Genomic DNA, 27,668 nt, shown 5'->3' with positions numbered 1-27,668 from the left:
TTTAAACAGTTGAAGCATTTTTGAGGTTTTGGTTGCCAAAAAAATCACTGCAATAATAAACATAGTGGAAAAGCTCAAAAGATTTAATGGACTGTTAATAAGTTAAATCTCAGCTTCAGATGGGACATTGAATTATCTTGGTGATAATGTATAACCTCGTTTCCCCAAAAGTTGGGACTCAGTGTAAAATGTAAATTAAAACCGAATGCAATGATTTGCAAATCTCATAAACCCATATTTAATCACAATTAGACCAAAGACAGTTCCCAAACGTTTGGAGAGTGTTGTTAAAAGAAAAAAGCGATGTGAAACGGTGGTAAACGTAAACCTGTCCCAACTTTTTTGAGACGTGTTGCTGCCATCAAATAAAAAAAAACAGTAACAATTTCATAGAAGCAACATCTTCCTGTTTTCCTAAAGCATTCATCCTTTATTAGCTTCCTCTTCTCTCTGCCGTCTTTATCCTCCTTGGATGTAAACTCTCTGATCCCCGCTCACCTCAACTCGTCACCTCCTCACCTCATCAGGTCAGTAAAGAGCTTGTGTCTTTAGTAGGTCCTCCATCTGATAACCTGACGTACACTCTCTCTCAGGTGTGTGGAAGAGGCTATAAATGGCTCTAGCAGAGCTAAGCTAAGATGGCCAGAGGGCTGAGGCAGAGTTTAGCAGGAGAGGATGGAGAAAAACGGAAAACAGCTCGCGTCTTCCCGACTCGCTTTCCAGCCGTCCGACAGAACAGATGTGTTTCTGTTGAACGTCTCACGGCCGTCTACGCCGACAGTTTAAAGGCTCGCGCTTCGCTTGAGCTCGACACGCATTGCTGCATCCTTAAGCTTCTCTTTAGGCGTCCGGTACTTCATAAGTACTCGTGTTTTGGGCTGCGAGTGCTATCAAGATAACCTCGAATAATCCCAGATCCAGATTTACTCAGGTCTCCTCCATGGCATCGAAACGACCACCCTTCAGCTCGAACTTCATTTTTGGGGAACAGAAAGAAGTCGCATGGATCCGAATCTGGTTGAGGAGCAACGATTGTGTGGTTACAGGCCAGAAACGGGACTGTTTTCATGTTGGGGAACCATTTTGCAGTGACGCCACAGTTCAGGTGTTTTCCTTCAGGCGCCTCAGAGCGTCACAGTTGAACAAGGTTCAAGGTTTCTGCAGAAAGAGAAGAAAAGTAACGGACACGGAGAGGCGGCCGGAGCTCCTCCGAGGGTTTGAAGAACAAGATTAAAAGCAAAAAGACGGAGATATAAATGAGGACGCACTCAGATCTCGCGACTGAGGGCTCCTCCAGAAGTGGAAGAGGACTCATTTGATCGCATGTCATTAGAGAAAATCCAGCCCTAACTCGGTCACCTGAGTTTCCGTCTCTCTCTCTTGGTGACGGGGCGGTGCACTGTGGAGCTGCAAACTGGGAGCGATGACCGTCTGACCCCGGGCGACGAAGTCGTTGGCGACGGCCATCGGATTTGTGCAAACTTGAGCAGAGAAACATCAGATTTTAAGGAACAGTAAATCTTCCTGTTTTCAACGCGCTGCTGTGCGGGCGTGTTGTCATGTTGGAGAACGTTGTCACCATGACGCCACAGTTCAGATGGTTTGCAGCGACTGTTTTCCCTCAGAAGGTCCCGGTGGAACTCGGTGTTGACAGTCTGACTCTGGGGGACGAATTCACGGTGACACAAAGACAACCCAGCTGGTGTCTCCTGACCTGACGCGCCTTCTTCTTCAGTCTCGGACGGTGAAGCTCCGCCCCTCTTTGAAACGTTAAACGCCACTCAGAAACACCTCGCCCGGCTCGTCGCTTCATCGGCGTTTCAAAGATCTCTGTTGACCGTTTCCAAGCTTGTTGCTTCCTCCTGCTCTGTAATTGCTGTTTATTGATTGATTGATTGATTACCCTGCTTTTTCTTGACATCTTTTTATCACCGGTTACCACTTTTGTCATGCCGTCATTGGCCGCCAAAGCGTCCTTGAACGCGTCGTGGAGCCCTCGATGACTCCGGCATCTGGAAGCAGAGGTGCAGCTCTGGATGGTGTAAACGCTCTGTTGGCCTGCCAGCAGCACATCGGCCCAAAGGACTCCCGCAGGGTAATCTCGTGGCAGCAAACACGGCCTGGTACTCTGCCACTTGTTGGACAGCAGGGGGCGGATTCATGAAGTCCAACCAGGACGGTACGCTGAGCCCGCAGCGTGGCGGTATCGTAGGCAAACTGAAAGAAAGGAAAAAAAAACATCCACAGGACGTGTTCGACGGTAATAAAACGACAAAATTAAGATTTATTTTTTTATCCAGATTTTAGGTTCCAGAAGCTGCGTTCAGTGATCAATACGTTTTCAAAGGTTTCCCGATCGATCTGTGGCGGTTTGCGTTTTGCTTTATTTGAATGATTCCGCCTCTAAATGTGATGTAAATGTACCAAACTGTGACTTTAACTGACCAATCGGCTGCTCTCCTCACATCCTCACATCCTGGACGGAGACTCAGTCGCCAAACGCAGATTCATTCAACGCCGTCGCTCCGAGTGAGATCCGTCCCAGAGAGACAGACCTACTGCTGAGTGTACAGTACACACACACACACACACACACACACACACACACACACACACACACACACACACACACACACACACACACACAGCTTTCATCTCTAAGCGTGAGCTCTATATTCTGTTCAACTGGGACAGCGAGGTCTTAACTAGACTGGCCTAAAAACACTGTTTTCTCTTCACATTTCTTCTTTTTCTTTTCATGTCACTGTGAGTTGAGCTGTGCGATCAAACAGGAGGCAGTTTCAAGTGTGTGTGTGTGTGTGTGTGTGTGTGTGTGTGTGTGTGTGTGTGTGTGTGTACAGTGTCTGCCTCTTTGTACTTTGGGTTTTACGCAGCTTAAAGTAAAGATGTTTCAGGAAACTGGGTGGATTTTGAGGATTTTTTTTTAATGAAGCAGCGACATTTTGAGTTTGGTGAAGTGAAAACTATTTCAACAAGGAGACGTCAGTAGAAGCTGAAAGCAGTTGATTGAAGTGATGACAGTTTGATTGGTAAAGTTTTGGCGGTTCGACTCTGAGAGATGTTGTTTTCAATCTAAACAAATAAAATATGTGTGTGAATACGAGTCGCAGTCCCTTGTGTGAGCATGTTTCATGTGATCAACTCTGTGTGTGTGTGTATGTGTGTGTGTGTGTGTGTGTGTGTGTGTGTGTGTGTGTGTGTTTGTGTGTGTAATAGGTCTGTGTCGATAGTCCCCGGAGTGCACTCCACTAGTCAATAGAGAGACATAATGTTGTGAGATTTACCCATCATGCCCCTGGGGACCGGCTGTTGAGGGAGCTCATTGTGGTTTGACTGGTCGTCCTGAGTGAGATGAAGTGAGGTTGTTTGTTTCCGTGCACGTGAGCAGAAGCTCTGCAGGCTCTGACTGACGATACTACGTCCCGCCCACTGATAGCTGTAACCTGACTGCACCACAGGCCTGTCAATCAAACAGACACGCCCCCAAAAACAGGTCTTCTTGAATCTTCTTTTCTAATGAATGAGGGATTATTTTCAGATGGACCTCCAGAAAACTAATAAGAAGGAGTGACTTTAGCTAACAACACCGAGATAACTGATGGACACATTTGATTCACTTTGGATTTGATGAGAGAAGTTGAATGGGAGTCTATGGAGCCGGAGGCTTTTTGGAGACGACCTCTAGTGGCACTCGCTGGTATTGCAGCTGAAGACACTTCTGGATCAGAACCATGTTACAGACCTGAAGGATACGAACACTTTTATATACCATCATTTTTAACTTGCTGGTCCCATCAGTGATACAGCTGCCGCCATGTTTGTTATCCCTAAGATCTCGTTACGCTAGGTGTCTGATCATGTGAGATTAATGTGGTTAAAGTCTTAGACTGTAAAGCGCACATATTTAAAGACCGGTCTGAAGATGTTATGCATCGATATCAGATTATTCAAGTGAAGATTAATTTGAATCGGAAAAACTATTTTTTTAAACGCTGTCCTAGTTCATTTTAGTTGCACCTGAAATCTCTTGCACAAAGAAGTGGGGAGTCGAGGCCTCCTGAGGTGGACGAATCTCCGTCCCCTGACGAATCTGTCTGTTCTTGTCTCCACAAGGTGGATGAGCTCTGATGCTCCGGCACAGATTTCCCACCGATTGAGCGATTGGACCCGAGGGAGCGTCGAGTCGGGTCAGAGCTGATCCACGGAGTCTGACCCACCTCAGGGAGCTGAATGACGACTGCTCTCCCTGTCTGTCTGTGATGTTAACGTCCTGCTGCTTTTTCTCACGGTCGACCTCTTAAATCACATCCATCCCGTAACAGTCCAGTCGGTTCTGTTCACGTAGATCTGACGTTTATATACACTAAACCGTATTTGGCGAAGGTTGGCGATCTGAGTGGTAGTTAGATGGTACGAGGGTCGATCAAAAGGAAAACTACTAATTTGTGATGAAACGGGAGAAGAGAAACATCACATTTTGGGTCAAATATTTGGGAAACAGAAAATATTCAACACACCTGCTCACAGCTGAGCGTTCCTGAGCCTATGCAGTGATTTCCACAACAGAATCACGGCTGTTTTTAAAGCAGCGGTGCCTGAGGGCCATAAAGGTCACAGAAAACATCCGATTTTGGGGTCCAACTCGTCAACAGAGACTCTTGAAACGCTTCAGAAAGTCTCCGGCGATGAAGCGACGAGCCGGGCGACGTGTTTCTGAGTGACGTTCACGTTTCGAAGAGGGGCGGAGCTTCACCGTCAGAAAGAAAGAGAGAAAGAAAGTCAGGTGGTCCAGTTTAGGGTTGAATTTTGTCCGAGTGAATCCTCATTTAACACTTTGTGCTTTTAATCTTTTTCTTAAACTCTCGGAGGAGATCGGACCGTCTCTCTGTGTCTGTGCTTCTCTTTTCTTTCTGTGGAAACCCTGAAGATTGCAACGAAACCACGTCAGGCTGAGGTTTTCAAAAAATTATGGATATCTGCGGTTTAATCCATTTGATGGTGTTACAATACAAAACATACACGAGGTACAATCTCCGCTCAGTGATTTTTGCTAAATCTAAAAAGAAATTTAGGGTCAAAATGAAGATGTTTCAACAGGTATAACTGAGGCGCTTCAGGCTTCCGGCATCGTCTGGTTTGATATTCCAGTCATTCTGCGCCAGCATTGATCGCTTCGTATCATTTTCAATAATTAAGTACCAAAAACACGCCGACATCTTCCTCTTTTCATGCTACGAATGCAGCCCGTCACTTTCAATTTCCCCAAAACATCAGCTTCCTGTAACACACACACACACACACACACACACACACACACACACACACACACACACACACACACACACACACACTCATCCCACCCTCGGCTTCCTGTCTCAGATGTGTGTGTAAGTGTGTGATGTGTGTTGTCTTGGCAGTGAACCAGATTCTTCACACAGCAGCCGGTGGGTTGGTCAGTCAGTCCTGTCACTGCCGGGCTCCGATCCAAAGCCATTAGCCGGGGGAACATCCCGGCTTTATCACTGCCGAGGTAGAGCTCTGACACACACACACACGTGCACACGCATGCACACACACACACACACACACACACACACACACACACACACGTGCACAAACGCACACACGCACGCACGCACACACACACACACACACACACACACACATCTGCACCGTCCTAAAGATGAGTGCAGGTAATGCCCCGTTAATTGGCGTGTTTATAGGCTGAGCACTATTATTAGGCCGTCGGTGGAGGGTTTTATCTGCATTAAAGCTGCCAGGCCAGTAATCATTGTTGGTATAAATAACGAGCTAGACGTCTCAACCCGCAGCGATGCACAGCGGCCGGGTCACGCCGGGTCACGCCGGGTCACGCCGGGTCACGCCGGGTCAACTTTCTATGCAATTTATTTCTCATCGAGCTCCCTCCGAAACTAAAACACGGGGGTTTCTGTCCAAACGTAAAGATTTCTACGTATTTACTGGACGTTAGCGGGGCGATGAATTCACGGTGTCAAAGAACAAAAATCCTTTCTGAAGCGTTTCAAGGGTCTCTGTTGACCATTTACAGAGTTTGACCCCAATATAGAGTAGAAACTATGATCAATTTATTCTCATTTTCTGAACACTGTCGATGCTTCTGTCTCTTGTTATCTGCTGTTTATGTTCTATTTATTTCCCGTTGGGAAGGAAAACCTAATTGTGCTGTAATGTTACTGTGCTCGAAGCCACCAGACTCCATTAATAAAAAACATTATTTTACCATGTAGAACTAAACTTTGATGTTTTAATGACATTTTGAAAAACATACTGTAGTAGGACATTTTTATATTTTGGACGACATGCTATAGTATGAGCTTGTGTATTAGTCGGTTGAGAAAATATCGTTACATCAGCTTGAGGAAAATCTCCTCCTTATAATTGAACAACCTTAAACAGACAGTTTCAGCTGGTATAATTACATGTATACAGAGAGAGATATTATGCTGCAGAGTTGGTTCCCTGCTCAGTGACATGAAACTGGGTTTGTGTCGGTTTCTCTTTGGAACACTGAAATGCGGAGAATGTGTTCGGCATGAAACTGGATAAAAAAGGGGTCTTTTAAGGATGCTGAAACCTCCAAAATTTGGCTGCTCAGAACGGCAATTTGGACGGTTGATTGGTTCTAGAGATCAGGGAGTATGTTTCCATCCTGGATCCACACACTGCAGTGTTCATCCAGAATGAACAACACTCACAGTGAACCTGCCTTCTCCTGGTTTTGTAACAGACTAACTCCATTACATCTAAATTATATCAATAGAGACTTTCTATCTGACATCAATTGTCTTTAAATGTTACTAAAACCTCTGTCATTTTTAAATGTGATTAACCACAGCCCGCTTTGTGCCGCTGGATTCAAATTAAATCAAACTAATTCGGTTTGCTGCAGATTTTTCTTCTATACGTCTGTTCGGGCCGAGCTACAAAGTATACGAGTGTTTTTTTTAGTTGTTTTTTTTTTTGTTTAATCCAGGATGTGGAGATCATCGCTGGCTCCACACGTCCTCGTTATAATAGAGATCGGTCTATACGCAGCAGGACTGAAGGAGGTTTTGTGTGAAACTGATCAGACAACACGCGCTGTGTGCTCGTCGTAAATACGCAACTCAAATACTTTGAATTCCTGAACGCAGCAAAGGCAGGAATGTGACTGGAATCCATCTTTCTCAGTTCTTTATAGTTCGTTTGTTTGCTGCTCAGTTCAGCTCCGTACAAGTTTGGAATTATTACATATTAGATGTAAGTATACATAAAATTCACATTTATTACTGGATTTTTGAAACGCAAAAGTCAGTTTGAATGAATCTGTCACGTTCACTGCACATGGATGAGCTCGATTTCCATTTCTGTAGACTCGCCACGTTGATTTTCATTAAAATATTTTGTTTAAATCGATTAGTATATGCGACTGTCGTTTATTTCTTGTTTCTTCTGTTTTTACCGGCGCCTGGTTGTAATGCGTTACTCCCGTCAGAAGGTGGCAGTAATGCACCTTAAAGCTGTCTACTAGCTACTCTACTACGCACAGTAGACAAGTAGTCGTTTAGTTCGGAGTGATTTTCGAAGAGTATTTTTATTTCAAACGCCGTCCCGAGGATCTTTAACTACTTCGGAGGTTTGCACTACGATCCCCGTTTGTACAGTTTATGTCGGGACTACGAAGACGTCCTAAAGATGCAAAGCAGATGTTGGCCAGCTCAGACCAAAGATTCTCCAGATGTGCCGAGTCCTCACTGCTAACGTCTGTAAAGCACCACGAGGCTTTTGTTGTGAAGCAGCTGCAGGACATCTTGTGCATTCACGACGTCGTTAGTGGAACTTTTGCAGGCGATGCTGCTCTTAAATTAAAGAGCGACGATTGTGTTTTGAAGGTTAGAAAAATGTGCGTTCTCAAAACGCTGCGAGCCGGCGTGTCGTCACGCTGGAGGACCCTGTTGCCATGGCGCCACAGTTCAGGATGAATTGCAGCGAATGTTTTTCCCGCTCAGACGCCTCAGAAGGTCCCGGTAGAAGTCGGTGTTGACGGTCTGTCAAGCGACGAAATTTGTTTTGAAACATTTTGGTCGTAGCTTCTTCCTGCTGCGTGAACGTCACGCTGTTGCAGCCGTCGTAGAACTTATTGATCCACACTCGTACCGGTTCCACGTTTTGAACGATACTATCCGCCCCAGCAGATGACGAGCTGCAGACGACAGACTACCCGTGTGGCGTTTACAAACCGGCACGGCCAATCGAGGAAAACGAGTTCTGTTGTAGGAAAAACAAAAGGTTTCGCTTTTGTCTGCGATAATTCTCTTGAAAAAGATGATTCGCTTTTACAGTTTTGAAAAGAACTCCACAACTAGTGAACTTGGAGACCGATTTTCTCGATCTCAAGTTTTAATTTTTTTTCCAGCTTGTCCTCTCCGTGTCTCTCCGTCTCACGACCGCCGGGTTAAAAGTCCACCGGCGAATTCCTCGGCTAACATGAAATTATTTGCCCTATAATTGAATTTCAGGCGTTTTCTCAGCTGTGGGAGACAATCGCATCCATTCATGCGCCCGCTGCCCTCGGACGCTTCCCCCCTCCCCATCACCTCCGTCGCATTTCCACGCGCAAACACTGAAAAACATGCCTTGTCCATCCGAACACACGCCACCTTCATCCGACAATGCGGAGATTTTAAACTGGAATCCGTCGTATCGAAGCAGAACGTACAGTTTCGAAGGGCGAGAAAAATGCTGCAGCGACTCGCACAAGCAAACAGCAAAAGTGTTCTGTGGTTTTTAAATTTGATGTATTTCAAAACTTTTGAGATTTTCTTGGAAGAAATATTTCCCCGAAGGAGGAGAAAGTCATTCAGCTTTTTTTTCAATGGCTTTGGATCAAATTTAGAATATCCAAAACAATGAAATGGTTGTTCTTCGGTCTTCTCATGATTCCAGAGGAGGAAGTTAAAATGTCCTCTCTTGCTTTTTTTTTTTTTTTTTTTTTTTTTTTTTTAATGAGCAGATATCATAATCATCATTGTCCCAGCTGCAGGCCCGCCGGCGCTGCGAACAGATGGAGCGCTTTCATTAACTGGATCACCAGCAAAGCGTGCACACACACACACACACACACACACACACACACACACACACACACACACACACACACACACACACGAGAATGACTGTAGAGTCACACAAATATAAGAATATTATCAGTGTAGACATTCACAAGAAACGAAACACACTTGAAGGAGGAAAAAAAAAGTCTCTGGAGGACGAAACACACCGATTCAGACTGTCTGCAGAAAAATGTCTGCACACTCGGCGGAGCACAAAGACCACCGGCTGAGCAACACAAACAGGGACTGACAGCTGCGTGACAAAAATACAGACACAAGTACACAACCACGGTCACACACAGAGACACACAAACAAACACAAACAATCATTAAACAATCATTTTGCTCATTTTTTAAGCAAAACGTTAAATTACAACTTCGAAGATCACCATTTCATTATCTTTGGCGGCACCTGTGGCGATAAACGGTAACCGGTTTTTTTTTTTTGACTTCGCTTCAAAGTGTCGTGTGTGACGTCAGTCGGTTGGCAGTTGAAAAGCCAGCCCCGTTACTTTAGCTCCGCCTCCTCTCTCTGTATGAACAGCCACCTCTGGATGATGAAAAATGCGTGACTAACTTTTCCCCACTTGCGATTTTTTTCCTGGGAATGTTGCGTCATACAAACTGGCTCCGCCCACCTGTCACATACATTTTGATTAAATTTGATTTTTGATTTTCCCGTCGCATTAAGACACAAAAAAAAAAAAAAAAAAAAAAAAACATAAAATGATGCACAAACACAAACGTTTCATACAATTCATTTTATTTGTTCTTTCCAAACACGTTAAAAAAAAAAGAAAAAAAAAAGCAATAACATTTGAATGGATCCGCTTTTTGAAATAAACAACAACCACTAACAAAACGCCTATTGAAAAAAAAAATAAGTGAAATGTTTAAGATGGCAGTTAACTGACCAAAGTCTCCGTTATTTAAAAAAAACAAAAAACATACTTCATGCTGAACTTTTTCGGGAACCTGGACGGGCATCTTCCCCTGAGAAAAGTTGGATGTTTGGGGTTCATCGAGTCTGAATCAACTCTTTCATCTCTCACGTAACATATATCTTTTTTTTTTTTTTTTTTAAATCAGTCGGACATCAGCAGCAAGAAAAGATGCTAAATCGTGACACACCTCCCTCCAGAAACAGCGCTGCTTTGATTTTGGTGCGACGTTTTTCTTCAGGTGAGTCTGTAGTTTAAAAATCCGTTTTAACTTTAAATACAACAAATAACAAAATGTGGATCGATTCTTACAGAAATCATCTGAAACCAGCAGCTGCCTTGAAAAAAAATGAGAAAACCTCTGATGTGGTTCAGAAAAATAATAAAGCATTTTTCCGTCTTAATGTACAACAGAGATATAAATATAAGTGCTGTCATGGAAAAACAAGGCAGTTAGTGATTTAAATGAAGACGAAGGGACGTCATTCAAAGTATTAAACACGGTTGCATGTTTTACGTTAGTTTTAGCCGATTTAATCCAAGTTTTCTAATCAGAAAGCTGTTTGTTTGTGTTTTCCTCCAGATGTGGAGATAAACTCTTATTCCAGCTGCTGACAGATGTGCTTCATAAAGTTTGCTACTTGTTTGTCTTATTTTTCCGTTTCTTCGCCCTCAGGCTGCAGAGGTTTGGAGAACGGCCCGACTAACACGATGCAAAAAATTATTAGTTTGTCTTAATGTGTTTTTTCTTGATGCTCATGAAGAAAAATGTTGAGAACAGAAGGAAATGTTTGGAGTGAAGTCCCTAAAACACGTTCTGACCAAACGATACTGCAGCCTGAGATTAATCATGAAGATCATTTTTAATTAGCTTCATGGACAGTAATGAAAATTAACAACAAACGACAGAACATCTGTTTTGGGGATTTTGGAAACTCGTCTGACACTCAGTCGGATTTTCACATCTGTCAGATTCAGACTCTGAATTCAAACTGTCGATGTCACTCGATGAGCTGCAAACCTCCGACCAGAAAACGCTTCGCTCACCGGAGTCTGTGCGCGGTCCTCAGGTCGGCGGCGGCCCGTTGACGTACCTCATCGCCAGGTGGAAGCTACGCGTCATCCGGTTGCTACGGTGACACGCCGGCTCCGGGGCGACCCAGATCAGACAGGCCAGCAGAGCCAGCGCCGCGGCCAGGAGGATGGCGAGGAGGGGCGGGGAGAGCGGGCGGGAGGAGGCCCCGCTGCTGGAGGAGGTGCTGGAGGAGGTGCAGGTGTTACAGTCTCAGTTACAAGTTATTTGAAATTGCATGTTTTGATATGCAAATGAGATCGTATTTAATCAAATATGCACTAATTTGAAGACACTTCCATAATAGAAATCTGCATCAGTCTGAAAGACGACATGTTATGGAAGTACATTTCTTTTTTTAAATAACATGACGAGTGCATGAAAAATAACTGCAGTGTGTTTCCTTAAATTACAAACGCTGGCATATTTTTTGTTTATTTATGAACACGCGGTTTTGTCATCATCAACATTTCAAACAAAACAGACAGATTTTAGCTGTCTCCTGAAAACTAGTTTGAAGTTCCAGTTTTAAATTCTCCACATTGAGGGCGAACAGACTGAAGGGATTTGACAGAAGAAAAAAAAGATGTTTGATTCCATTTTTTTCTGCCACAAACACAGTTTATACATCTTTTTTTAATGAAATTAGTTTTATCTGTTTTATCAAGCTGAGGAGAATTTATATTTTAAAGTTTAGTATTTACCTGCTCGGTATTTTCAGGCTGATACTTCAGCATTTATTACTTGATTATCATTTTTTCATCTAATAATTTACTTCATAAAGTCGACAGGAACTCCCAGTATTATGAATTCTGAAATGTTATGACATGAATAAGAGAGAAGCAACACGGTAGTTTGAGTTTATTTGAGTGGAAGCGGTTGCTTATTTTCAGGTGAATAAAAGTTGTAGAAACTATAATTGAAGAGCTAACTGTTAAATAAATGATGACGCGTCTAAATAATGAAATCACTTTAGGAAGTTGTGCTGGGTTGTGAGTGTTTCTAAAATCTTGGCTGCGTTTCTCTCACGTCGTCCTCCTCAAGTCACTTTTGAAACTAAATCATAGCACAATAAAATCATTTATTTGATTTTCTACTCATTGATGATTTCTTTTTGTGACGAAATAAAAATCCACTCGAATGTTGAATCACACATCCGAGGGTTTCTGTGCTCGTTCACCTTCGTTCTGAGAGACGACGCTCGGCTTCGTCGCGACGGGACGGCTCCTCTTCATCCTGCCGAACAGACAGCATCTGTTACTGCGCCGCGGTTTCAGGGAACAGTTTTACTACTACTTCTGGTACTGTGTGCAGTACATCGCGTCAACAAAATCGATACCACGTTCATTTTTGACTCCGACTCATAAAGTCCTCCGCAGGCTCGACACTACTTTATACGAGACTAAAATAAACCCAACAACACCGGCTCACCTGTACGTTTAACTGAGAACGGCGCCTCGTCCAATCAGAGTCGGCCTTCGCCTCTACGTCATGTGACGGCGAAGGAGAGGGGCCGGGGAAAGGCTGCTGGGTGTTGCCACGGCAACGTTGGTTGTCATTTCGTTGAGGGCACAGCTGGTCGGTCGTGTCCTCGTAACGCTGCGAACCAATGAGGAGGGAATAAAGTCTGATTAGAGAGTGTTCAGGCTTTTATTTTGAAGGTCTGTCAGTAGCGCGATTTTATCAATCCTCATTTTCCTAAAAAAAACCCTGAAAAATCTTCCGAATACAATCTGGATACGACAAAGCTCATCAGGAAGAAGCTTGAAATTCAGATTGCAGAGTTTGTTCTGCTCTCCGTTTGACTTTGTGAACAAGCTGCTGAAAAACATTGATTAAAGTTTGGATTTTCTGATATCAGGTCTAATTTCAGCTCCAGTTTATTTCGTGCTCGCTCGATAGTTTGGTCGGTAATGAACCTCCATTAAAAAGCGCCGATGCCACTACGCACATTCAATCAAACTTGTATATTGCAAATGAATGCACGTAAAAATCACTCTAATTACAATAAATTTGACCCCAAAAACCTCTTTCCTTCTTTCCTGTTATCTGAACCGGCTGGAAGTCAAAACAGAGATAAAGGAGTAAGTAAAGAGGGAGGAGAGGAAAAGAGGAAGTCGGCGAAGAGTTTCTCCCCTGTTTTTATAGCGACTGTTAAAAGTGCGGCCAGACTCGACGCATAAATCAAGACTTTTATGGATTCGATCGGCGGCCCGAGGAGCGTCAGACGGGACGGAGAAAGAGGAGAATAAATAGATGCTTCCCCCGGTAATGAGAGAGGAAGTGAAGTCTGGTGGAAAGAGAAACATGAAGGTGGATGATTATGAATGTCGACGGATGAACCTCGTCTTCACGGTGAAAGAGACGACACACGGACTCCTCATGTGTGTGTGTGTGTGTGTGGGGAGGGGGGGGGGGGGAGGGAGGCTGAGGCAGAAGTGTCTTCAGCTGCAATACCAGCGAGTGCCACTAGAGGTCGGCTCCAAAAAGCCTCCGGCTCCATAGACTCCCATTCAACTTCTCTCATCAAATCCAAAGTGAATAAAATGTGTCCATCAGTTATCTCGGTGTTGTTAGCTAAAGTCACTCCTTCTTATTAGTTTTCTGGAGGTCCAGATCCAGTCTGTGATTGACAATAAAGACGACTGATTTTATTCATGAACCACAGTTTTGGATGAATTATAACTTTTGGCCTGATGAGGGCGCTAGATGTAAAGTCACAGGGTGATGGGAGTAATTACGATTCATCCTGTGAGGAACATTAATGTGCCAAGTTTCATGTTTCAGTTTGGACTGATTAACGGACGGACGATGCCCAAAAAAAAAAACAGCACTGAAATCTGAAGGGATCTCAACCTGCCAGAACAGCCGGGGGAAGTAAAGAGAAGCAGAAGTGTGTGTGTGTGTGTGTGTGTGTGTGTGTGTGTGTGTGTGTGTGCAGAAATGTTATTCTGGCATTTGTATACTTGGATAACAAAGTTGGTGCCCACAAGGTCATCAAGTCAGTGTGAGTGTATTTGTGAGCGTGAATGTTTGTAGAGTCAGGTCAGGAGGTTTTACACACACACACACACACACACACACACACACACACACACACACACACACACACACACACACACACACCCAACAGCTGATATTCATGTGACGCCATGTGCTGAATGTTAATGCTGAACTCCACAGGAAAACAGGAGCAGAACAAACTGCAGCAGCAGGATGCTTTTTATTATTCGGTCCATCGAAAGGAAGTTTTTTTTTGTGATCGTAATCGGAGACGTTCAAATTGTAAATGAGGAATTATTTGTGTAAATAAAGTGAGTTTTTGTCTGAAAAGACTTTACTTTATGTTGTTAATATTTTCAGTACAGATTCTGATGACAAAGTTTTTTTGTGGAAAAATCGCGGGAATATTACAAATTTTCAAGCTCCCGCAAATACGGCCTGAATTTGCGTTAATTATTTGATTTCCTGGAGGGAGTTATTTACATCATAGTTAACAGATCAGGACCAAATCGAATCGTTTCAGATTAAAGGACAAAACCAGACACATTAATGGGAAATATGCTGAAATAAATACAGAACGACCCTTTAAGTTGTGGTTTTGTTTTGCATAACTGTCAAGACCAAGAGAGCTTGTAAATATTCAGAGTTAAAGTGACCTGCGGATGACTTCGCTAATTAATATTAAAACCTTTCATGGAGAAGAGCAGCGGTTTGGATCTAAAGGTGCACAGACAAATGTTTGAGGCAGTTTTAGATGTTTAAATTGTTATTCAGGCATCTGATTGGTTCAAACTTCTTCCTGCAACATGACAACAATCCCAAACATCATTCACACTACACCCACCTCCACCTCCACCTCCACCTGCACCTCCCCGCCCGTCTGCACGGCTCTGGAGCAGGAAGTCCCCCTCTCCGGTGGGGCGGAGCTCTGGACCCCGAGCCACGCCTTCACACGCCCTCCGTCGAAGCCGATTGGCTCGCCGTCCTGTCTGCGAGGAGTGGAGGTCGCCCACCGCTCCTCCTCCTGCCTGAAGAAGCCGGGCTGGATCCGGACCTCCGGATGCTGCAGAGCACAGAGGTCGTTTATTTACATCTGTCACGCAGCAGCTGCAGGAGGTCCCGCCTGTCAATCATGTTGAAGGATCTTAGCATCATCATATGAACAACTGCATTCCTGTTTGCATTTGACTTTTGAGCAACGTTGTTTTGAAACAAGAACCTTTTAACAACATTTTCTACAAGTGATAAATAGATCTTTAACAATCACAAGATCCCAGCGGTGTTATTGTTGTTGTTGGTAGTGTTGTTGTTGTTGTTATTGTTGGTAGTGTTGTTGTTTTTTGTTGTTGTTGGTAGTGTTGTTGTGGCAGTGTTATTGTTTTGTTGTTGTTGTTGGTGGTAGTGTTGTTGTTTTTGTTGGTGGCAGTTTTATTATTTTGTTGTTGTTGGTGGTAGTGTTGTTGTTTTGTTGTTGTTAGTAGTGTTGTTGTTGGTGGTAGTTTCATTGTTTTGTTGTTGTTGTTGGTAGTTTCATTGTTTTGTTGTTGGTGGTAGTGTTGTTGTTTTTGGTGGTAGTGTTGTTGTTGGTGGTAGTGTTGTTTTGTTGTTGTTGGTGGTAGTGTTGTTGTTTTTGGTGGTAGTGTTGTTGGTGGTAGTGTTGTTGTTGGTGGTAGTGTTGTTTTGTTGTTGTTGGTAGTGTTGTTGTTTTTGGTGGTAGTGTTGTTGTTGGTGGTAGTGTTGTTTTGTTGTTGTTGGTGGTAGTGTTGTTGTTTTTGGTGGTAGTGTTGTTGGTGGTAGTGTTGTTGTTGGTGGTAGTGTTGTTTTGTTGTTGTTGGTAGTGTTGTTGTTTTTGGTGGTAGTGTTGTTGGTGGTAGTGTTGTTGTTGGTGGTAGTGTTGTTGTTTTTGGTGGTAGTTTTATTGTTGGTGTTGTTGGTGTTATTGTTGTTGTTGTTGTTGCTGCTTCCGGTGGATGTGGCGGTGGAGGCCGTGCTCACAGATCTCTGGATGCTCGACGTTTGAGCGTCCTTCAGGATTCATGCTGCGTACGAGCTCCCGGAGACGAGGTCACACGGTCGCAGATTTAATGAAGTACAACGACGTGGAGTCCTGCAGGCGGACGGCTCCGAGCCGAGCCCGTGGCGACGGCGCGCTGACATCACCGGTCCAATGAAAATTTTAAAAAAGCAAAAAAAAAATGAAAGCCATGAGATGACACGAGAGAACACGAAACTTTGATGTCCCGGGATCCTGCAGCTGTAATCACGTGTGTCTCCGGGCTCCTTTCTTTTCTTGTCGAGCTTCGGGGTTCACCGACAGTGCAACAGTGCAACACTGCGTAGGTGTACGAGTGTGAAACAGATAGAGCTGCAGGGAGGGGGGAGGGGGGGGTCTGCAGGCGAACAGAGGAGGATGCTCAGATTACTTCTACGTTTCTCTGACAATATCTCCGTCCTCGTTTCCCTCCACATTCACATGTAGCGCTCCTCCTCCTCCTCATCCTCCTCATCCTCCTCCTCTGCTGAGTCTCACCAAAATCAAGCTTAAAAAAAAGGAAATGCGATAACGTATCGAGGCGCCACATTCTCCAGCTGTCGTCGATAAATCAGGAGACGAGGAGGTGAGCTGCGGTAACCAGCGACGGGAACATCTTCAGATAGCTGCTGTACCAGAACATCAATGACTCTCTGTGTGTGTGTGTGTGTGTGTGTGTGTGTGTGTGTGTGTGTGTGTGTGTGTGTTAGAGACAGAGAGGCAGTCGAAGCCTCTGGGCGACGCAGCATCTGGGTCAGAGTAGAGAGGAGAGCAAACAATGAAATTAGGAGAAATCACCACATGGTTTCGTTGAGACTTCGTCCTGCTGCAGCTCCGGATGTTTATGTCTTAAAATAAAGGATCCATGTCAGATTCATAACGTCAGGAAGCATTCGTTTTTACATTTTTGTTCAAACATCTTCGAACCTGTCGATGGGTGGTAACGTCGACATTTGTTGAAGCGAAAGCCGAAGTCTTGTCAGAGCTGAGAAGTTCTTCAAAATGGTTCTGATCCAGAAGTGTCTTCAGCTGCAATACCAGCGAGTGCCACTAGAGGTCGGCTCCAAAAAGCCTCCGGCTCCATAGACTCCCATTCAACTTCTCTCATCAAATCCAAAGTGAATAAAATGTGTCCATCAGTTATCTCGGTGTTGTTAGCTAAAGTCACTCCTTCTTATTAGTTTTCTGGAGGTCCATCTGAAAATAATCCCTCATTCATTAGAAAAGAAGATTCAAGAAGACCTGTTTTTGGGGGCGTGTCTGTTTGATTGACAGGCTTGTGGTGCAGTCAGGTTACAGCTATCGGTGGGCGGGACGTAGTATCGTCAGGTTTCCGATCAGATCGGTCAGATCCACCAGCTGGCTCCTCCCCCAGCTCGTCCAAATATGGTCACTTCCTGCTCCAAACCACTCCGAACTAACAAAGATGGTGACGGACAGAATCTGAACTGGAGGATTCATAACGTTCACAAACCAACGATGACGTCGCTGCTGGTTGATGCTCAGAAAAAATACTAGAATAGTTTTGTAAAAATTAACAAGTAACATGAGGAATGAGTCCTGCAGCATGCTGGGAAAAAAAAACCGCACGCACAACTTGACAAAAGAATGCGCTCGGTGAGTTCTTTCATGAAAAATGTCATCGTACTTCGTCGCCATTGGAAGTCTTAAGTCGTATAAAATAAAAATAAAGTTTTGATTACGTGTTGATTATCAAAAACTCACCAAGTGTGCTTCCTGGCTCATGACGTCATTGCTGATGTCAGACCACGAGTCGAGGGAACTGAGGTAGCTCCACCTCTTCAGCCCGTCTCGGCGACCCAGACCTGCACGGCACGAAGACAAGAGCTCAAATCTGAGACCGACATGCCGACCAGCTTCCTGCAGGACCTGAATTCTGCTTTAATGTTCACAAGTAAAAAAAACAAAACCACAAAAGTCGCATTTCCACCAAAATGTCAATTTTATACAATCATTGTATTTTTAAGGCTGGTTTGTTTTCATGTTTGTTTTTATTTTTTTAATGGATTATTCTATGTAAAGGACTTTGAAACTCGAGTTTGGAAATGTGACATACCTCTAAAGTTTATTTTCAGTTTCAGGTTTTTAAAAATAAAATGGTGAGAAACTGCAGCCGCACCCTGAAGGTCCCTGAACGTCCCTGAACGTCCCTGAATGTCCCTGAACGTCCCTAAACGTCCCATCACCTCTTACCTGCGCTGGCGCTGAAATACGATGAGTTGGCGTCGTCCCGGGAGATGGAGCGTCCGATATCGACCGAGGGGTCCCACTCCAGCCCCAGGTGCTCGTGGGTGGGAGAGGACGGCGGAGGAGGATGGTGGAGTGGTGAGGGGGGGTCTGGAAGAAAAGATTGGATATTTTACATCTTTTACTCTTCTTCTTCTTCGGCTGATTTAACGAATTAAAACGAGCTGGTTTTTACCTTTGAGGTGGTTCGAAGTCGCAGGGAGGTCCAGGTGGTGTTTATCAAGCGCTCCTTCTTCTTCTAGTAGAGTCTCTGAGGGACAACCGGAGTCTGTAGCCTGAGACAGAATCCAGTCGTCCTCGAACACCTGGAGGAAGAGGAGGAGGAAGAGGAGGAGGAAGAGGAGGAGGAAGAGTAGAATTGCTTTAAGAAGGGTTAGATTGGTTTATATTACTATATTCTACTGAAAAACGTATAGTAACTTTACAGCTGCTTAACGACGTATTTTCATTCCAGCCGTCGTCAACTTATCATCTCCACAACGAAAGCATTTAAAGTTCAACTGAAATGTGAGGAAGGAGGAAGGAAACACGTCTTTGTGTTTTAAACAGCCCGCTGATGAAACATTTAGAAGTACGACGGACTGGAGAAACGATTTCAATTAAACATTTTTAAAGGAACATTCTGCCAATTTGATACGTAAATGTTGTTTAAAAAAGAATCACCTCAAGTTGGAAAAGTTTAGATTTTAATTATTGTCAATCCGTAGATTCACAAAGTCTTCGTCAGACCTTCATCAAAGACTTTGATGTGAAGAATACAGAGTTCACCTGTTTCCTCAACACAACCCTCACGTGTATTTATATTATCGTGTGTGTGCGTGTGTGTGTGTGTGTGTGTGTACCAGTCTCATGCTGAGCAGCCTTGTGTGTGTCCGTGCGATGTTGTTGTGCACGTGGCTGCAGCGGCGCAGCAGCTCCAGCAGGCGGCTCTCAACACGCTGCGCGTCCGCCGGCTCGCTGCGCTGAATCAGCGCCTCGCCGCGCTGCAGCAGGACGTTCACACGACCCGAGTTCACACACACACACTGCTGGAAGGACTACACACACACACACACACACACACACACACACACACACACACACACACACAGAGAGATGAAAACACAAATCATGAAAAGCAAATTGTGAACAGACGGTGAGACGTGACTGTAGCTGCGTAACGAACACACACCTGCAGTCGTCTCAGCTTTTCACAGGTGCTTCCTGTCAGGTGATCGACCTCGCTCAGACGAACGTCCATATCGGCCAACCAGAGCGCAAGCTCCTCCCTCTGTGCTTCAAACCCCTCCCACTCCGAGACAAAGAGCTGAAAGACAACAGAGAGACGCTCAAAGTGTTCAGTTCAGTAACGAAATCTTCTGTGGAGGTTTCAGTCAAAACTTAGAAGTTTAAATGTTGAGTTGTATTTTAGTTTTTAAGAACATCGTCCAAACTACCTCACTTCTAATCACAGTTACACTACAGGAAGTAACTGATGAAGAGTACAAAAAAACAGACAAATAAAATGAAGATCCAGAAAATCAAGCCGCCGAAGAGGTCACACATCCACAGATATCGTGAACAGCTTCATCGTGACTATCAGCACCTGCAGTCGTCCCGTGATCGACTCCAGTCTGGCGTTCACGTCGTCCCACCGCCGGCCGCACTCCCTCGCCGACGCCAGCAGCCGAGCCCGCATGGCGTCCCGGAACAGCCGACTTAACGTCCGGTTCCTTCGGGTCAGACCGTCCAACTGGACGAGCCGAGACGCCGCCTCGCGCCGCAGCCTCTGAACACACAAACACGGACAGCACTTGAAGCGTTGTGCAGATCCGACCACAGCGGAAAGGAAGTGGAAAGTTTCTCATGTTGAATATTCAATATGTGAAATGTTCATTTTCATGATGCCGTTATAAATAAGATGCAAGGTTTCAAATGTAAAATAGATTATTTTTTCCATGGGACCATTGTTTGAATATTTTTGTTTCATACAAGCATCAACCATCAGTGACGTCACCCGTTGTTTTGCGAACGTTAAGAAGCCTCCCCTGTCAATCAAACAGACACGCCCCCAAAAGCAGGTCTTCTTGAATCTTCTTTTCTAATGAATGAGGGATTATTTTCAGATGGACCTCCAGAAAACTAATAAGAAGGAGTGACTTTAGCTAACAACACCGAGATAACTGATGGACACATTTTATTCACTTTGGATTTGATGAGAGAAGTTGAATGGGAGTCTATGGAGCCGGAGGCTTTTTGGAGCCGACCTCTAGTGGCACTCGCTGGTATTGCAGCTGAAGACACTTCTGCATCGGAACCATTTTACAGACCTGAAGCTACAAACTCTTTTATATCCAGTCTGTGGTTTCATATTACCTGAAACTTCCTCAGTTCCTCCTTGGCGGCGGTGTAGGTCTCATGGGCGGAGCTCTGGGAATTGACGGCTTGCTCAGCCAATCGCAGCCAAGCGTCCAGGCGGGAGTGTTCTTTCATAAACTCGTGCCAGAGCATCCACCTCCTGTCCAGCCTGGAGAGTGAGACAGACAGGAAGAGACACAAACCGTTGTCACACCGTTGCGAGTCCGGTGTCCCGTTCTCAGACGTCCAGGGAGGACACTCACCCGTGCAGGTCTCCATCTTGCCTCCAGCTGCCGTCCCCTCGCGGCGTCTCCTCCCCGCTCAGCGTCAGTGGAGGTGAGTTGAAAAAACAGCGGCACTGGGACAGATCCAGGAGCAGCTCCATGTCCCTCACGTCGTCGTCTCCGGGCACAGCGACGCTTCCCTCGGGTGGGGATGGCGTCGCCATGGTGATCTGAGGAGGGCGGGTCTACTGCAGGCATGGTGACATCACGTAACCGCTACCTGATGGAAAACAAGGAGGAGAGGATCATTTTATAGGAAAATTCAGAAATAAAATGGTAAAACAAGAGTTAGATATTAAAGTCCTCCTCTACGTAGACGACTCAGCTCTGCTTCATGCAGCATTTTTACATCTTATACAACAAGACACAGCGCCGAAGACGACAGTGTTTTTGTAATTACTGCGATCGGGCAGAAGGGGGAGACAAAAGTTCACCGCCGCAGGTTTTTAAATCTCAACCTTGTCAAGAATTTGTGGTAAAACTGAAATCTTAAAATCGCAGTCTCAGAAAACGAGTGAGTGTTAACGAGGAAGTCCGAGTTTCAACAAGGTGACTTCATGTGAAGAAACACAGACAACAAGTACACAACACACACACACACACACACACACACACACACACACAAACACACACACACACACACACACACACACAAACACACACACACACACACACAAACACACACACACACACACACACACACACACACACACACACACACATACACACACACACAAACACACACACACACACACACACTCGGGGGTTATTGCTTATTTATGAGCCTCTGTGGATATTTACTGAGACGGAGCCAGAACTGTTCTGAATGAGTGGAGCTGCAGAGACGGAGCTCAACACCGACGGCCAGATTTACGTCCGCGAAAAGCAGGACAGGATTTACACCGCACTTTTCATTCAGTGTTTGCGCTCCCAGTCTGTGTGTAATTATCTCCTGATTTACAGACGCAGCGGCCGATTACACACTCAGGTCCAGAGACTCACACACACACACACACACACACACACACACACACACACACACACACACACACACACACACACACACACACACACAAGTAATTTAGATATTTAGATGTCAGAAAAAAATCTAAATGTACCTTTAATAACATCCATCAGCCATAAATAATGTCTATAAATGTCTTGTTTTATTTAACAGACGGTCTAAAACTCAGAAATATTCCATTTATCATCATTTAATAAGAAAAGAAAAGCATCTAAACATCACATGAGAATCTGAGACCAACAAAAACGAGCCACATTTGGAATTTCTATTTCAAAATTGACTCGTTGCACGAAGACGGAGAAACTCAAACTGGACCGAATATGTTCCGTGTTAACGTCAAAGTTCAGAGCAGAAACATAAACTGTGAGGACGCTGCAGGAAAAAAAATGAATAAGTACAAAAGATCAGAAGAAAAGGCCGCAGTTCCTCCGGAGGAAAAAAGAAATGACTCAAAACAAAAACAAAAGAAAAAGATGAAAAGACATAAAAAGATCCAGAAAAACCAGGCGGTCCAGTTGAGGCTCTGAGTGGAGACGGGGACGGTGGGGATGAGACATTTTCTCAACTTGCTTTGTGTCAGAAAATTACACTTAATTAAATCCCGTCGAGTCAAACAGCAGCAGCACGTTGAAGCTGAATGAAACACTGACGGCAGACGAGACGCGCTCAGCAGCGAAACCATAAATGTCTCAGCGGTGATTTCACACTTCAGTGAAACTCAAGTTCACTTAATGAAATCAGAGCTGTCCGTGTTTACTGTTATAAAGAGACAAGTCCTTTTGTTTTGTATTAATTTCCAGTTAACTAACAAGTTCAGTTCAGCGAAAGTGTGTATTATGTATCATTAATATTATTATTATTATTATTATTATTATTGTCAAGTATGTATTATACAACAAAGTAGTTCCCACATTTGGAACGTGCTCAGATCACCATGACATCACATCCTGCTCATCACTACAAATATCCCTCGAGGGTGTTTTAACGTCATTAATTCTTCAGTGATAGTTACGTGACCGCATCACTATCGTGCCAGTAGTGACGATAAATCGCCCTTACCGACCCTCCCGTCGGTACCTGAACGCCTCAAACACACATTTCCTCTCGTCACATCTTCTCCTCATCTTCCTCTTTCTCCCTCAGTCATTCCTCTCCATCGTCATTCTCCTCTTCCGATCTGAGATCAGAAACCTCTTCATGAGTCAACAGTCACTTAGTGTGTGTGTGTGTGTGTGTGTGTGTGTGTGTGTGTGTGTGTGTGTGTGTGTGTGTGTGTGTGTGTGTGTGTGTGTGTGTGTGTCCACCTGAGAACATCCAGACTCATAAATCAAACACCTGCTCCCACCACACAGGAGGCTGATCCGGGCCAAGGCCTCATCCTCCAAACTCCCACCCGGGAAATGTGTGTGTGTGTGTGTGTGTGTGTGTGTGTGTGTGTGTGTGTGTGTGTGTGTGTGTGTGTGAGAGCAGAGTTATGAGGCCAAGGCTTCAGTCCTGCACTGCGAGGCTGCATAGATCCTCCGCACTGTCGTCGTCTGCTGCTGCAGTGTGTGTGTGTGTGTGTGTGTGTGTGTGTGTGTGTGTGTGAGAGCTTCATAGTGAATTTCATCATCTGTATGTGACTCCTCAGTCTTTTGTAATCTTCTAAGTCATGTTTTAAGCCATGAAAACGACGGATGTCTGCTTCGCTGCTCGCCATCTTGGAGGGAAAAATAAATTCCACAGTTTGTCAAAGAAAAGAAGCAAAAGCGCCCTGAATGTCAAACTGAATCTACTACTGAACGACTACGAATCACAGACTGAATATAAAAGAGTTCGTATCCTTCAGGTCTGTAACATGGTTCTGATCCAGAAGTGTCTTCAGCTGCAATACCAGCGAGTGCCACTAGAGGTCGGCTCCAAAAAGCCTCCGGCTCCATAGACTCCCATTCAACTTCTGTCATCAAATCCAAAGTGAATAAAATGTGTCCATCAGTTATCTCGGTGTTGTTAGCTAAAGTCACTCCTTCTTATTAGTTTTCTGGAGGTCCATCTGAAAATAATCCCTCATTCATTAGAAAAGAAGATTCAAGAAGACCTGTTTTTGGGGGCGTGTCTGTTTGATTGACAGGCCTGTGGTACAGTCAGGTTACAGCTATCGGTGGGCGGGATGTAGTATCGTCAGGTTTCCCATCGATCTCTCGAACGTAGTATCTCTGGAACAACTCGTCAGATTTTCTTGAAATTTGGCAAAAATGTTCACTCGGCCTCAACGATAAAGCGATCACAATTTGGCAGCCAAATGTTAAAGGCCAAGGTCGCCGTGACCTCTCGTCTTTCTATACTCTTGTTGAACATGATGTCCCAGGAACACCTCGATGGACTTCTTCAGATTTGGCACGCGGACACGAGGACAGTCGGACGCTTCCAGTTCAGTTAGCAGCATTTACCACCTCAGTCTCTGAACATCTGTTGAACATGTGGACACACACACACACACACACACAGACACACAGACACACACACACACACACACACACACACACACACACACACACACACTCTGCTGGTTTCCCCAGCGAACTGAAAGTGTGAATGAAGCTTCATTATGTAGATTCACCAGACAGACAGAGACGGAGAGAGCATCTTCATCTGTTGATGAGTCACCAGCTGCCTGCAGCTCGCAAAACACACACACACACACACACACACACACACACACACACACACACACACACACAGCTGATTTAATGGCTCTTACGGACCTTATTTTTCATTCATTCCTGTTCTGCTGTTCTCTTCACTTCTGATATTAAACAGAGAAGTCGATTGTCTCTGCCGAGGTCGCGACCTCTCTGTGTTTTCAGAGGTATTTGTGGAAGAAGAGGACTTTACATTCAGCGTCAGAGATCATTTCACACATTTCACACATTTTTTTACACTCAGTTATGAGTTCGATTTTTTACTTTCAGGTCAGTGAATAAAAAGATTCATTATTTCCTCAATCGAGGGTTTTTTTTTCACGACCAGCGAAAAGCACACGTTTCTAAATGTTTCAGATACATTTTATAGGTTAGAAAACAAATCTCCCAACTCAAAACCCACTCAAATAATTTTGAATACCTTTTTTGGGGGTTTTGATTAGTTTGAAAGAAGTAATCCGAGTTCATTAGTGATCTTTGAAAGTGCTGCTAGGTGGATTTTTTTTCATTTTAGCTCTGGCTCTTGACTTCATATCGAATTAATGGCCTTGTTTCCTCGTACGATTAATTAACACGTCAATATATTTTTCGGAACAACAATCACGGCTGAAAGCGGTTCCACGGGTGGAGAAGTTACGTCCAAAAACACGAGCAACTTCAGCCGAGTGGAAAGTAGTTCGGTTACAAAAGATGAGCTGAACAACAAACCAGTAATATGTTTGTTTTTTACAGAATATTTTAAGTCAAATTGTTTTAACTGATTTAAAAAAATTTAACACTTTGTTGTTCCTGAAATGATTAAATTGATTGTCAACAACATTGCTATCAATACACCCCTAATATATTGTGATGTTAATTTAGAGCCACGTTACCCCAACCTTTTTACTGAACGTATAATTCTTGGCAATAAATCGAACAAAATGCTGAACTGGTCCTTTAAATGTGCACAGAAAGCTAAACGACCCGAGTGAGAGCAAAAGTCAACAAACAGGCTTGTTCGTCTGGTACTTTTCCAGACGAAGGCGAGATTTGAATACGAGACATAAACTCGAACAAACACGCCGACAGAGAGAGAGAGGCTAACGTGCACCAGCTGACTTAAAGGACAATGACGGCCGTTCAAACAGAGAAACATCACAGCTTTTCATCGACGTTCAAGAACACAAAAAGAGGTTCTGCAGCAACACACACACACACTCTACAAACAGCAGGAGTGTGTATCACTTGTTTGTGTGTGTGTGTGTGTGTGTGTGTGTGTGTGTGTGTGTGTGTGTGTGTGTCACATTTACAGTACAAACACAGGGTCGATGACTCCATCTCTCAGTAAAGCCTTAAACCAAAACACCTCCTTCGATCCCACGGACGAAACAACGAGTCCTAATACCTGACATCATCAGTGACATCACTGATGATGTCACACACACACCAGCAGAAGCTGAAGAGGGAAAAAAACAAAACATCCTGCGATCGTATTGGGCAAACGAGCTGGCAGCGAGTCTGATTGGCTGTAATGATCGGTACTTTATCATCCAGTATGATTCCCCGACACCTTCCTCTGTGTGTGTGTGTGTGTGTGTGTGTGTGTGTGTGTGTGTGTGTGTGTGTGTGTGTGTCAGGTCAGACACCGACTTCTTTGACTTTGATGCCTCCGTCTGGATACGACAAACATCCGGCCGAGTCTCAACAGCTTAACGTCACTCACTCTTCTTATCTCCTTTTTCCTTTTGCAACAGCAAAACAGCTGATTGGAAAACACTGGCTTTTAAAATGTTTTCTTATTTTATCAAACCTCCACATTTTGTTTCCAGACACCACAAAACGAGCTTCTATCAGACTCTAGAGACCATCGTTGATGTTTAGAGAAAAGATGAGTTTAGCTGACAGTAGATGGTGAACATGAAGCTCTTTTTCTTGGATCATGTTTAAATATGGTTTCTTCTTTTCATTGTAGAGTTTTAATCTCCATTTAGTGTTCATAGACGATGGTTTTCAGAAGTGTTCCTGAGCCCATGCAGTGATTTCCACTCCAGAATAGTGTGTTTTTAATGCAGTGAAGGCCCAAAGATCACCAAACATCCAATATCGGTTTTCAGCCTCGTTCCTGAGATTTCTCCAGATGATATTATGAACCGTAGATGATGAAATCCACAACTTCTTCTTAATTTGAGGAACATCATTCATAAATTGTTGCACTATTTGCCCATCTTCACTGCCGAGACACTGCCTCCTCTGATGCTTTTTTTTTTTTAATACCCAAATCATCTCTGTCTGAAACACACACAGAGGCTGATCGTTGTACTTACGACTACAGACTCCAGCGTTCCTTCCACCGCCCCGACATGAATAATGCATCATTTGCTGTATCTTATTAAACTTTTTTTTCAAGGTGGCTGAACCCCTCCACAGTGGAGGCAGAGTTTTGTGCTTATCAGATCCTCCTCTGTCGCTCTGTTTTAATTCAATGACAATCCAGTTTCAGGAACCTTTATCTTCCATTTCTGAAGTTCTGCTGGTTCCACGGAGGTTTTTCTTTTTTCCTTTAATTGTTAAAGGTCAGATAGCGTATAGTCTGATTGTACTGCCACTTAGAGGAAATCTTATCGAGTCATTTTTTTCATACCCTCTTGGCAGATTTGCTCTGGATTACGTAACATTTGACGTGCCGGTGGAGGTTTTATGTATATTCTCTGTTCTGCCGGCATGAAACCAGAAGCAGCCAGACGGATCAGCGTGGGGGAACGAGGGGAGGCAGCTCATCTCCACTGTTAAGACTCGTCCTTGCTGAGATGAAGAGAAAACCTCGTCCTCCTGCTGTACGCCGCGCTGCAGCCGAGAGAAATCATGTTATTGAGATTAAGAAAAGGGGCTTTT

At 44.3% G+C, this 27,668-nt stretch overlaps 1 protein-coding gene across 1 annotated transcript; it reads right to left on the bottom strand.

The window, feature by feature from the left end:
* Nucleotides 1-9,901: 9,901 nt before the first annotated feature.
* On the bottom strand, nucleotides 9,902-21,256 carry LOC138212604 (uncharacterized). The gene is made up of 12 exons (XM_069173059.1): nucleotides 21,072-21,256; nucleotides 20,827-20,977; nucleotides 20,057-20,239; nucleotides 19,643-19,777; nucleotides 19,314-19,508; nucleotides 18,662-18,776; nucleotides 18,418-18,516; nucleotides 17,929-18,029; nucleotides 15,016-15,234; nucleotides 12,600-12,767; nucleotides 12,349-12,404; nucleotides 9,902-11,355 (listed from the first exon to the last, which is right to left on the bottom strand). The coding sequence occupies exons 1-12, from the start codon at nucleotides 21,254-21,256 to the stop codon at nucleotides 11,163-11,165; spliced, it is 1,800 nt and encodes a 599-aa protein (XP_069029160.1). The 3' UTR covers nucleotides 9,902-11,162.
* Nucleotides 21,257-27,668: the final 6,412 nt, after the last annotated feature.

This window comes from Embiotoca jacksoni, unplaced genomic scaffold, assembly GCF_022577435.1.
Source record: "Embiotoca jacksoni isolate LCO1_2020_lvr unplaced genomic scaffold, fEmbJac1.0.p SCAF_58, whole genome shotgun sequence".
Lineage (NCBI taxonomy): Eukaryota > Metazoa > Chordata > Actinopteri > Embiotocidae > Embiotoca > Embiotoca jacksoni.
Note: the sequence above shows the minus strand (reverse complement) of the source record. Positions and strands in the feature narration are given on the sequence as shown.